Genomic DNA, 12,870 nt, shown 5'->3' on the forward strand with positions numbered 1-12,870 from the left:
TCCAGAGAATCCCATGGATAGAGGAATTGGTGGGCTATAGTTCACAGGGTTGCAAAGAGTCAGACATGACTGAAGTGACTTAGCACGTGCTAAAAAAATTTCTGGCTTAGATAAAGCTAATTGCATTACTGTACTCTGTCCTACAGTATATCCTGCCTCGCAGAACTCGAGATAAAACTTAAGGGACACTGAATTAGGTGGTTCTGTCCTCAGCCAGCCCAGGAAAGGGAGAGACTCCTTAGGGCCAAAGAGGCCTGTACTTCCTCTGCTTCATCAACAGATGGCGCCACAGGGCCTGCTGCCTGGGACAGATGGCAGTGGCTTGGGGAGCCCTGGAGCCTCAGGCAGCTGACAAAGAACAGGCAGACACAAATAAGTAACATAAAATAGAAACTAATTTTATTTCTCTGGAAGAAGCAGATATTCATAGCTGGGGCAGCAACTTTGGCAACAGAGGCTGGTGGGAAAACACAGAACAGCACAGGGGAAGAGCTGGGTCAGAGAGGAAGCACTGGTGTCCCTCCAGGGCAGCTGCCCCCTTGGTCTCCTTCCGATCCTGGGCCCTTGGGCCCTGGTCCCTGCCAGAGAACGATCTGGCACCCTAGCTCTGCTACCTGAGCCACCTCAGGCTATTTTCAGGCACAAGATCCTAAGACCGGCCAAGTCCCATAATACGTCCATGGTGAGACCACATTCTGTTCAACAGGGCTCCCTGGAAAGGGCCTAGTCCTGTGAAGGGCCCCCGTCCACTCCCTGGTCCACCTCTCTGTATGGCCAACACATCCTCCCTGCCCAAGGTCAGGTCCGGCTTTCCCGCCGGCAAGCCCTGGCCACACCCTTTAGCCACAGGCTCCACCAGGGACTTAAGCCCAGAGGCAGGTCAGCTGTAGGGCCTGCTGAGGCCGACCCCAGCCTGCCTTCAAGAGGCTCCCTCCTGCACCTTGGCTGGGGCACCAAGGGCTTCTGAAGCTGCAGGGACAGCACTGGGGGAGGGAGGGACAGGCAGGGCGGGAGTCCCAGCTTCCTGCTGCCGTGGCCTCGCTCTGCCACTGGGAGCCGTGGGTGCAGCAGGTCTTCCAGGCCTGGCAGGGAGTCTCCCCACCCTCCTCAGATGGACAAGCTTAAGTGATTCCTTCAGGGCAGATCCTCTGGCTCTTCAGGCATCTCAACGCCTAAAGGATGGGAAACAATCAGAAAGCCCTCCATCAGCAGGGGTCAGTGCAACAGAGGATGGAAGGTCCAGGGTGAGCAGGTACGAGAAGGCCTCTTGGTGCCGGCCAAATGGGTTGAAAATGGGTGGTTCTGGGCAGTAATTTTGGAATTTGTCATCCTGGATGCCTTCTTTAATAAGCTAATTGTGTATCAGTAAGTGATGCAAATGAGTAAGGATAACCACAAGGTAATGGTTAACATTCAGTGACAGCGTCCTGTGGGCCAGACACTTGCTGTGTGGTATGACAGAGGCATCCCTCATTAATTCTTCTAACCACTTCTATGAGGTTGGAACTAACATTGATACACGTGTTACAGATGAGTACCCTGAGAGATCAGCAAAGGAGCATAAGCTGACACCATATGTGAGCAGGGCATTGGGCTCCAATCAGGCTGTCCTGCCAGGGCACTCTTGACACCCCACACCCCACCAGCATCTCCCAGGGAAGTTCACTTTCAACTCAATAAAACTTTCATTGGTATTTATACTCTACATCAAGTTTGCTGTTAATATACATCTATATATTTTGTCAGATTACATATAAATTTTTTACAGGAAAAGTAATGGATTTTTTAAATTAAACATTCTTTTAAAAAGGCATTAAAGCTTTAGGTATTATTTTAAACTGAAATAGGAAATGAGGAGGTGAGAAGTATTTGTCTAAATTATGGGATCCTAAACTGCTGCTCACTAGAGCCTGATTAGGAAGCAAGCCCCCTGCAACCAGAGTGGCTCCAGTTCCTCTTACTCATTAGTTTTCATCTGAACAAAGAAGCTATGAAGTCAAGACAAATGTGCTTAGGAGAAACTGTTTTCCTCGAGAACTGCCTGTCTCGTGGGATTGGGACCCCTTTCCTCCTCCTGGCCCGGAGCCCTGTGTATGGCCGTGCAATGCTGGCTACTCCCAGGGTGGCTGCTCCGGGAAGCCCGGGTACAGGAAGACAGCGGATGCAGGGTTTGCTCACTTGTGGTGGGCAGGGCCGCAGGAGCCCAGCAGGTGGCAGCCGGCCTGCTCCAGGTTCCAGTCGAACATCTCCAGCACGTTGTGGCACTCGCCTCGTGGCCGCAGACCCAGACCAAAGAGCTGCTCCACCTGGGGAGCAGAGGGTGGTGCCATGGGACACACTGGAGCCGAGGGGCACTGGGCCAGGGCGGGGCAGAGGAAGGGGGGTGAGGGGAGGGAGGGAGAGGGTGGGAGCAGAGCCGCAGAACAGTCTTCAGGGTCCCTGAAAGCCAGAGCGGGCAGGAGGTTGGTGGTACCTTCAGATACTGGGCAGCCCTCTGCACGCTCCAGCTGTGGCTCTGCAGGGCCGCCTGGCACTCCTCTGTGGTCACCCCATGCACCATGGCCTGCAGCTGGGCACACCACCCCCACCCGTCAGCACCACTCGGGCCCCTTCCTCTGGGTCCCTTGGGCCCCCGCCCCTTCTCACCCTGCAGCCAGACCCACTACTCACCATCTGGATCTTGTCTGCAGGTCGCCCAGCCTCTGGCCCGTCCCCGGGGTAGCCCCTCTGTGGCAGTCGAGCAGTGGCCCTCAGGGCGGATGGCCGGGCCCCTGGGTTGCTGTTGTTGGTGGAGAAGTTGGCCTTGGGGTCTGGGGCAGCCTGGGGCATTGGTCGAACAGTGGCAGTGGGGGCGGCTGGGGCTGGGGTGTTGGGAGGGGGCAGCAGCAGGGGCACAGGCATGGGTTCTGGCTCTTTGGGGCTCTGGGCCTCATGCAGGAAGCGCTGGTAGCGCTCCAGGTAGGGCGGGCGCTCAGGTAGCAAGTAGTAGTGGGTGCTGCTGACCTTCTTCCCATCTCGGACGATGGGCAAGATGCAGGGGCCGGCCCGTGGGCCAGGTGCCTGGATCACCTGGGGTGTGGCATACTTGGGGTCTGAGGCAAAGCTCTGGGTGGTGGGCATGGTCTTCCCAGGTGAGCTGGAGAGCCGAGGTGGCAGCGGGGAGCTGCCACGTGGCACCAGGGGGCTGGGAGTCCTGGAGCCTTGTGGAGATAGGGGCTCCCGGGGAGGCACCTGGGGAGGGGAGGCAGGTCCGGGCCACTGGCCCGTCTCCTCCTCGCCTGGAGGGGCTGGAGACAGCTCGCCACGTGAGCGTGTGGGCCTCGGGGGGATGGGCACCCGGGGGGGGACCTGGGGCTTGTCGTCACCCGCAGGGCTGGGCGAGGGGACCAGAGAGCCAGCCGGGACCTGCAGCTGCCGCATGCATTCCTGCTGCAGCGCCTGGAAGATCTCTGCGGTTTGGGCCGAGTTGGGTGGCTTGCCCCCTCCCTGGGGTGGGAGGAACAGGTTGTCCTCCAGCGGGGGGAGGAGCCTCGCCGGCTCAGGCACAAAGGCGTAGTTGGTCTCGCCCTGGCTGGGCTCAGCAGAGACCCCGGCGCCCACCAGGGTGCTGTTGATGGAGCAGACCTCGAAGTCATCCTCATCCTGGGCCACGTCATCGTAGGCAGGAGGCGGGGGCAGCGGGCGTGCATCCCAGTCCACCACAGGCGTGGGATGCAGGGGCCGGGGCAGGGCCCGTGTAGGGCTCTGCGGCGGGGTCTTGTCCAGCAAGGAACAGGCATCCATGGCCAGCTGCGCCAGTGAGGGGGCACAGGGCCGTGGGGCCAGCACAACAGGCTCCTCGCCGAAGTCGATGAGCGTGACCTCGCTGCCACCGCGGCCAGCCTTGGTGCCTGGCACCCGGGCCGAGGGCTTCGCGAGCCACAGCCCACGGGGCAGTCCTGGCTTTCGCAGGCCCAGCCTCTTGAAGTCACTGGACAGGGGGTCTTGGTCCTCACTCACGGGGTCGTAGGTTGGTTCTGTGATGGAAGGGAGAACCCCAACAGGGAGGCAGCGTCAGGCAGGTGGATGGGGAAGACAGCCAAGTATCTCTACCAGCTCCCAATTCCCCTGAAGGGCAGACCTCAGCCACGAGAATTCTCCGTGCACACAGACCCTTTTCAAACAGGAGGGGAGAACCTGCTCTGGGGGTTGGCAGCCCTCTGCAGGGGCCAGTGAGCCCCTGCCTCCATCTCAGCTCGAGCAAGCAATACCCCACATCTGTCCACTTCTGATAACCTCTCCATCGACACAAGACCCCAAATCCCTGTGGGCCCTGGTTAGCAATCCCTACCCCATTATAGCACACCATTAGTGCAGGCAGGGGCTATGGGCCATCTCCCACCGTCAAGGGCAACAGGAGTCATCTTTAGAGAGGACAGGGCTCCCGACAAACTGGCACGAAAGCCCAGACACGGCTTCTGTGGGTCCCGCAGGAAGTGAGGCAGGGCTGCACAAGGGTGGGCAGAGGCGGGGGCGGGCACCAGGATCACACTCTTATTCCAGAAGCCTGGGCTTTTGGGGGGTGGGGGGAGAGGCAGGCATGCTGGGCCAGGTCAGTCGCAAAAGCTCACAGCACACACCCACCTCCCCTTCCACCCAGCCAGCCGGCCAGGGCTCTGTACCTTCCAGAAGGAGAGGAGTGAGAGGAGAGAGGGGGCGGGGGCGGGGGCCAAGGCACCGGGAGCAGCCCCACTTACTCTGAGTGAAGATGGCAGGCTGAGGAGGGCGAGGTGGAGGCTCCCCTGCAAGAAAGGCCATGCGGAGAGTAGAGGGGCAGAGCCGGAGAGGACAAGGAAGGGGAGACAGAGCCAGAGGGGAGGGCAGAGTGCGGGGGGAGAGAGAGAGAGACAGTGAATAGGGGCGAGTGACTGCACACACCCAGCAGCAATGGGAAGCAATGGGGCGGCAGGATGGGAAAACTGTGTTCCGGACCCACAGGCCCAGGATCCGGGAGATGGATGAGGCTCCCAGCCAAGATGGAGCCTGGGGGGTGGTTTTGGCTCGGGAGAGGAGAGCAGGATTAGGGGGTAGTGAGGAGAGCCAGGATCTGAGCATGGCAGGGAGGAGGAGGGGGAGGAGGGAAGTGGAGAGGGCAGGCCAGCACTGGCCAGACTGACGATGCCCACCTCGGCGGATACCACTGCCTCTCACCGCCCGCCCCACGCCCCGCGGGAGCCAGGGACACAGCTGTCCCCTGCGGCCCTGACCCAACCGGCTCAGGGTGGCCCGAGGAGGCAGCACGTCTTCCTGGGTAGCTGATGAACTAGGAGACTAAGGGTTTGGGGGCCCTTACTTTTCACCCTGCCCAGATGCTGGGTGGGTCTGCATGTGCTCAGTTCCACGCTCAGCAGGTCGGGAGGGTCCATGGGGTTTCCCAGATACAGTCTGTGGGGAGAAAAGCAGGTCAGAGATGGGTGCAGGTAGGGTGGTGGCAGAGAGGGCACCCTGGAGGAGTTGCTGGGCCTGTGCCCTGGGCTCAGGCAGAGGACAAAAGAGTCCTGTCCAAGCCCCTGGCGGACGTAGGTCTGGAGCACAAGATTTCTGACTCCCAGGCGCTCCCTTCCATAGATCTAGCAGTAACCAGGGGAGGGTGCCATGGAGAGGGGGCAGAGGCAGAGGGCAGAGGAAGAACTCCTGAGCGTAGGCTGAAAAGCCTAGGATTGTATGGGCTCCAAGTACTCCCTGAAAGGGTAGAGCTGGCCCCCTGCAACCCCCGCAGCACCCCCACCCCCGCTCAGCAGCCACCAGCTGGCACTCTCTTCCCTGCTGCCAAGCCACACTGCCACGGCCGCCTTCTGCAGGGGGTCTGCAACCCCAGCTCTCTCAGGCCCTCCCTGGCTCTTGCGAGGCGAGAGCCCTGGCACCCTCCCAGGGCTCAGTGACCTGGCGTGCAGAGCAGGGGGTGAAGGGCAGGCTGAACCTCACCCCTTGGGACAAGGCCGGTCAGAAGGTGGAGAACAAAGCGCTGCTCGGAAGCCCAGTGGGGCTGGCACAGAGGCTTGGAGGCCCAGTGGGAGGAGCTCCAGGTGGCTCCCTGGGGCGGGGCCCTCAGGAAGTGACTAATCCTCCTGTGTGTCTTCCCCAGATGTCCCTAGATGACTTCATCCTTTCACTTAAAGGAAGCTGAACCCCCTCCCAGGTACAGAGTAAGCAGGGCGGGGTAGGGTGGGGAGAGGGGCAGAGGGCTCCGAGCTGCTGCCTAAATTCCCTCTGGAGTGTCCCTGCAGGGAGTTTTTCTGCATCTTGCCTCTCAGGCCTGAACCAGCAGCTCCCATCTCTAGGACATGGGTGCTTCCAGCAGAAGAAGGGAAACTGCCACCAAGTACTGGGGATCAGGAGATGCTTCCTTACTAACTGCTTCCAAAGGCTACTTCCAAGTCCATTTTCCTAAGGTCAGTTTGCCAGGGGAACTTAAGAGGTGCAGGCCCTGGAGGCCCTTCCACCAAAGAAAGACTCGGTCTAACCTTTGAAGCTCCAACCTCAGTCCTGCTTGCAAAGAAAGGCCCAGGGTTGTAATGGGGACCTTGGAAGCCTGGAGAGCCTGCGTGCCCAGGGAAGGGCTGCCGGCCCTGGAGCCCCCCTGTGGGGCCCCACCAACACTCACTCGTCGATCTTGTCAGGGAAGCCCCAGCAGTGGCGGGGGTCACTGTCGCCATGCCCCGTGTGGATGAAGCTATTCTGCAGCGGCTGGCTGATGTCCTGGGCTGACAGGCCGGCCACAGAGGTCACCACGTTGCGAGGGAAGGGCCCCACGCACAGCGTCCGCGTGTTCTGCCCACGCCACCAGTAATTCTCAGCCCTGCCCAACAGAGGTGACATGGTGAACACCAGGGTGTGGTGGAAGGCCCTAAGGACAGGACCCTTTTCATACCAAGCTCTGCACCGTGGTATCCGACCACCTCAGTGGAAAGGAGCACCAGGGTGAGGGCCCCAGGATCAGAGCAGCCTGCCTGCAGGCCCCCAGGATCTGCCGCTCACCCAGTACAGGGCCTGGCGTTAGCACAGAGCCTTACCCTAAGCGACTCAGGTGGGTCAAACAGCTTTTGCTCCAGTTGAGAAATAAGGAAACACATTCAAACAAGTGACACAACTTGCCTACAGTTACCAAACAGAGGGCAGCAGGATTCAAACCCAGTTGTCAGTCTGTGAAGCCAGCACTCTTCTCACCATACCACCTCACCTCCCTCCCCTGGCCACCCGATTTCACTCTTCAACCTGGTTCCAGGAGCTCTAACCTGCAGGGGCCAAAGGAGCACCATGGCCTTAGTGTTGGGCTTGGGGCCAAGCCCTCCAACCACATCCTATCTCCTGCAGGCAGGGAGTCCTTCAAAAGTTTGGAAGCACCTGGAGCAACCCAAGGTTTACGTATCTCCAGAGCCTTCCACTCGGAAAAGGCAATGGCACCCCACTCCAGTGCTCTTGCCTGGAAAATCCCATGGACAAAGGAGCCTGGTAGGCTGCGGTCCATGGGGTTGCTAAGAGTTGGACACGACTGAGCGACTTCACTTTCACTTTTCACTTTCATGCATTGGAGAAGGAAATGGCAACCCACTCCAGTGTTCTTGCCTGGAGAATCCCAGGGACGGGGGTGCCTGATGGGCTGCCGTCTATGGGGTCACACAGAATTGGACACGACTGAAGTGACTTAGCAGTAGCAGCAGCACCTTCCACTAACCACCTGCCCGGACTGTGGGACCCCTGCTCTCACACCCACCCACCTCCTTGCCTTAAACAAGGGGTCCACAGGGACCCCAGCCTCCCAGTGTATGTGGACTGTGGGACCACCAGCCCCTCACTCTGACCTCAGACTCTGTTGGCACAGCCTAGGTCTGGGCATGGGGTCGAGGATGGGAGCTGGCCAGGTGGGCAGGAAAGAACAAAGCTCCCTCTTGGATGCTTCGAAGGCCAAAGAGTCAACAGCTCCGAGGCTCCTGCACCTGCCGCTGAGATCACTCACCCCAAGGACAGGCTCAGAGTCCAGGCTACGGCAGAGGTGGTGAGGGCCTCCTGCAGCTGTAGGGGGGGTCCACGTGGCACCAAGCTGTGTCCCTGCATTGTCAGCCCCCACCCGTACAATACCTTTCCACGCCAGGGGCATAGAGCAAGGTTTCCTCCAATCTGCAGCCAGATCGGGGGGTGAGGGGAGGTGGAGACAGGAAGGAGGCAGTGAGGCCCATGAGCACAGCGATTCTGGGGGAGCTAGGAGGTGCAAGGGGAGGGCTGAGGGCCCAGCCTCCTTGCCAACAAGGCTGCCTGCCCAGCCACCACAGACACAGCAACCCTGTGATTACCGCCCTGCCTCTCGGGGGTGAGGGCAGGAAGGGAAGGAAGAAGGAGAACAACACCCGGGAAGGGACAAGGCCCATCCAAAAATAGCAGGGCCATTCCAAGGGGAGGAGCACCTCCCCTCTCCATGCCACCTCCAGGCCGGCTGAGGCCAACGAGGTGTAGCGGGGAGGGGCTAGCACCCAGCCCCCGATGCTGCCCTCCCCCCAACACCCACAGGCCCCCTGGGTCTCATGGGCCCCTCCACAAAACAGTCTCAGACACCAAACCCAACAGCCGGATGCTGGATTCTGCTCCGCACACCTCTCCAGAGATGCTAACTGCGCTGGAGAAACAGTGCAGAGTGGAACAGACTCACACCCAAGGCTGGGTTTACACGGGAATCGCAACCACCCAGGTGGCCAGGTGGGCACTCCCTCCACTCCCTTCCTCTTGCTAACACAGCCCCTCACCTGGGAGCCTCCTCTGGACCCACCTCTGAGAGGGGAGAGCAGAACTGAGCCTACCTTCCTTTGTTACCTGTATGGCCAAGGCAAGAGCTAGGCCTAGAAGGAAGGCATCCTTTGTCACTGCTGGGAGTCCTGATACCAAGTCTCAAAAAAGGCTTTGCCACGGGGTGGGGGCTGGGGGGAGTGCAGAGTATGTATAGGAAACATACTTGGGAACCACATCCTAAGCACGGAAGCAGCATCCTCCCAGGGAGAGTCAAATATAACTCCAGAGGTGGCCAAGGCTACGTCCCACTGCCCCCAGTCCCCTCCCCGGCCCTCCCAGGCTCAGTGGCCCAGGAGAACCAGGTCAGCCTTTCCCACCCAGATTGCTCTGGCCACACCTCCCTTCAGCCCAGAGTCTCCATGGCAACGGGAGGGCCAGTTCCTGAAGCAGACCAGCATCTCCAGCAGGATGGCCTCACAGCATCCTGGGACAGGTGAGATGTGAAGCAGCAGCCGGGAACCAGGGCCTGGGTTAGGGACCCCTGAAGGCTGTCCCAGTCCTACTGGGGGACCAGTCCCTAGAAACCTCAGTCCCAGCCTAGGTAGCCTAGAAATGGCTGACAAACGTGGCTTAAACAGTGCTCAAAAGACCACCTGAGCGCTTCTCTCCAGGTATCCCCGGCAGTCCCTAACCTTGAAGGACAACACAGCCTTCGCTTTCTCCTCCCTCGCCTACCAGAGGAAGCAGAGGCTCCAGGCACCAGCCAGGCCAAGGACTAGCACAATGGAGTTCAAAACCTCTGTTCCCCTTCTCTGGTTGGTGAAGACAGAACATCAAAGTTCTGTCAGCCATCCTAGCCTCCAAAGAAGACCCACTGGAGAAGAGTGGTCTTCACCCGTCCCTCTCGGTCTAGACAGAGCCTCGAGAGCTGGGCTCACAGAACACCTGGTGTCTTCTCTCTGTCCACTGCCTGATACTTCGAGAAGCACTGAGTCTAAAGAATCGGTCAGAGTCAGGGGCAAGGGTGCTCCCAGACTGTGGCTGGGAGACAGTTTCGGCAAGAAGAAATCCAAGTCTAACAGAAGAGCACAGATGTGAGAGAGCTGAGAGCCAGGATGCTGGGGGAAGAGGATGGAGAAACAGACTGAGACCCACGCGCACAAACCCAGACCCAAAGGGATACCCACAAACAGACAGCCCATCCACCCGGAGACATGGAGACAGAGCCAGCCAAACAAACACACTCGGGTCCCGAGGAAACAAGGGAGCAGTTCAAGCCCTGGTACCACCGACACACAGGCCCACTCCCAAAGCCTCACCGGCTGTCATGCCTCCTGCCCTCACCTCCCACCTCCTGAGCAGCTCCAGGGACCAACGGTGCTGTGGTCCAAGTCGGGCTGGTGGCCCCGGAGGAAGAGCCCAATGAGCCCACACTGGCAAGCGGCGGCGGTGGAGCCAGAGCCCGGGACGGAAGGGCGGGGCAGGGCCCGCCCACGGGGGCCTCCCAGGAGGAGCGGCTCCCCTGAGCCTCCTGTTCCCCGCCTTGCTCCAAGGGTGACCCAGGGTGCCAGCTTCAGAGACACAAGCCCCAGAAACACACCAAGTCCCTGAGTCACCTCCTGGGGAACACTGGGCCCTGGCACATGGGCCCTCACTGACAGCAAGGGCCTGGAGGAAGTAAAGGCCCGGGGTCTACAGGGCAGAGGAGGGTGTGGGCCCAGGGTTCTGGCATCTGGAGGAGGGAATGGCTGCAGGCTCAGACTCCAGCCCAAGGTCCTGCCCTGTACCTCCAGGAAGGCCTTCACCCTCATCTTCCTATTTCCAGAACCTTCCCCAGACTGCCAAGCTGGAATGCTAGCCTGGAGGGAAGATGCTGGGGGCCACAGGGGTGCAGGTCACGCTCCTCCACAGCCAGTCCAGGCTCTGGGGCCTGTATCGTCAGTCTGACTCAGACCCAGAAGCGCTCCCTTCTCAACAAACACCCATGAGGAACAGAGCTTCTCCAAAGGCCCCAAACCCCAAACCTGAAGTCCACGTAGAAAGGGCTCTGTGGGAAGCCCCTGCCCCCATCCCTGCCCAGCTCTGAGTCAGAGGAGCTGGGGAGTCAGGGTGAGTGGTACAGGGGATTTCCTCACCTGCTCCTCCACACTCAGCCCCCACCCCAAAGGCACCTCTAGCCTGCCCCACCCCAATCAGCTCCTCAGACACCCCGGGGATCAGATAACAAGAGGGTGGGGGTAAGTGGTGGGTGGGGCCTCCTCCAAGGCAGACCCGCTTGAACTGCGGGGGCTGCAAGTAGAAGACATGACTCAGGGGATGCCGCCTGCGGGCAGACACGTGCTGCCAGGTGTGAGGGGGAGGGAGGAAAGAGACCCTGTGAGGGCAGCTGGGGACAAAAGGCCCAGCAGAGGAAGGAGGGGAGCCCTCGGAGGGAGCTATGTGCTCAGCGGAGGGCAGAGGCTGCCAGGAAGAGGCGGGGCTGCTCTGGGCCACTGCAGGGTGCTCAGGTGAGAGTCCGGAGTCCTCATCCTGGCAGGAGGGGGAGAGGAGGGCGGGAGAGGGTAAAAGGAGCCCCCGAGTCCCCAGTTGGGCCCCAGGCCCTGATGCTCCTTCCTACCCACAGTGGCAGCATGGCCCTGACTCACAGAGCCTGTTGAAGCTTAGTGGGCAAAGGGTGAAGGAGGCTCCAGGTCAGGAAAGCCCTCTGTATGCCTCGGCACCTGCATACTTCACTCCTCACACTCAGGAGGGGACCCAAGCCCGCCCTCCATCTCGCCGCAGGAGCCAGGGTGTGGCCACAAGAGCCTGAGAGGCAGAGGGGCTCTCGGGCCCCAGACCCCTCCTGGCTGAGTCCTTCAAGGCAATGGGACGCAGACCCCACGCTCCCTACCTCCCCTCGATGACGGTGATGACGTCGTTCATCTGGATGTGCAGCTTGTCAGGCTCTTCGAAGTCCTGAAGGGCCCGCATGTCGGTGGGCTGAGCCTGGGGGAGACACAGGTCACTGCCTGCCCCTGGCTGACCTCTGCTTAGATACCCCCGCCCCTGTGGGCAGACCTGCCTCACCTCCAACAGGAAGTCCCGCAGGGCCACAAAGGTGGGTCTGTCCTCGGGCTTGTGAGCCCAGCACTGGACCATGACATTGTAGATGTCCTGGGGGCAGTCCTCGGGCCGCGGTAGACGCTCCCCCTCCTTGTCAATCTTATGCAGGATCTGGGGGTGGTGGGCAGTTTGAGGACAAGAAGAGCACCCGGCTCTTCACCCCCATCTTCCCTGTCCCCCAGCCATGGAAGCACTGGAACCACAGTCTGCCATGCCTGCACCACGAAGAAGACCTGTGCCTGATCCCCAGGCCTCAGACCCTGACCCCCAGGTCTGTGGCCTCCAAAGAGAGGGCCGTGGCAGAGGAGGACCGTGAGCAAGTCCAGGCTGGTCTGTTCCACACCACTGGGGCCACGCTCCCTGCTCAGCTCTCTGAGGGGCTCGGGCAGACACAGCGCACTGCACACAGCGATTCCAACAGGTGAGAGCCAGCTCCAACTGGGCCAGGAGGAAAGCCAGGGATCAAATCAACCCCCGGCCACCCGGTGGGGAGCACCACCCAGCCCCCTCACCTGACTGCCATTGAGGCCGATCCAGGGCTCCTGGCCGTAGGTGAACATCTCCCACAACGTGACCCCAAACATCCAGGTGTCGCTGGCGTGGGAGAAGGTGCGCGTCTTCAGGCTCTCTGGGGCACACCTGGCAGAGGCAGGGGTCAAACAGAAGGTCTCTCAGAGAACCCTCGCCCCTGCAGCAGCCCCAGTGGACCCCAAATGCTCCTGCACAAGCATGCTGTTGTCCAGAGAGCCCAGGCTCACAGTAGGCACAGGGGGCACAGTGTGAAGTGGACAGGGCAGGCCTTCTAGACTACGGGGTGCACAGTCGTGGACCCAACTGTCTCTGCTCAGGTCTTTCGTCCACACGCAGCCTGGAGCAGGAAGAGGGGGGCATTCCCACAGGAATGCAGGGCAAGGAGGAGGGCCAGAGGCTCCAGGAGGGGCAAAAGGGGGGCAGGGATAAGATCCCAGGCTGTTTTCTAATTGTGGTGGGAGGATGACAATTTCCAGA

At 60.4% G+C, this 12,870-nt stretch overlaps 1 protein-coding gene across 19 annotated transcripts in view; it reads right to left on the reverse strand.

The window, feature by feature from the left end:
* Positions 1–377: 377 nt before the first annotated feature.
* The window catches only part of TNK2 (tyrosine kinase non receptor 2), a 39,409-nt gene continuing 26,916 nt past the window's right edge, over positions 378–12,870 (reverse strand). For 6 of the 19 annotated variants that reach the window (XM_070466156.1, XM_070466157.1, XM_070466158.1 and 3 more), the window contains 10 exons: positions 12,375–12,501; positions 11,827–11,973; positions 11,651–11,745; positions 6,644–6,838; positions 5,333–5,424; positions 4,662–4,781; positions 2,671–4,016; positions 2,474–2,569; positions 2,179–2,306; positions 378–1,172 (listed from right to left, as the gene is read on the reverse strand). In XM_070466156.1, the coding sequence (XP_070322257.1) occupies positions 1,166–1,172; positions 2,179–2,306; positions 2,474–2,569; positions 2,671–4,016; positions 4,662–4,781; positions 5,333–5,424; positions 6,644–6,838; positions 11,651–11,745; positions 11,827–11,973; positions 12,375–12,501 (2,353 nt within the window). In that variant the 3' untranslated portion in view covers positions 378–1,165. The other 13 variants (XM_070466149.1, XM_070466155.1, XM_070466150.1 and 10 more) reach the window with 9 other exon arrangements.

This window comes from Odocoileus virginianus, chromosome 4, assembly GCF_023699985.2.
Source record: "Odocoileus virginianus isolate 20LAN1187 ecotype Illinois chromosome 4, Ovbor_1.2, whole genome shotgun sequence".
Classification (NCBI taxonomy): Eukaryota; Metazoa; Chordata; class Mammalia; order Artiodactyla; family Cervidae; genus Odocoileus; species Odocoileus virginianus.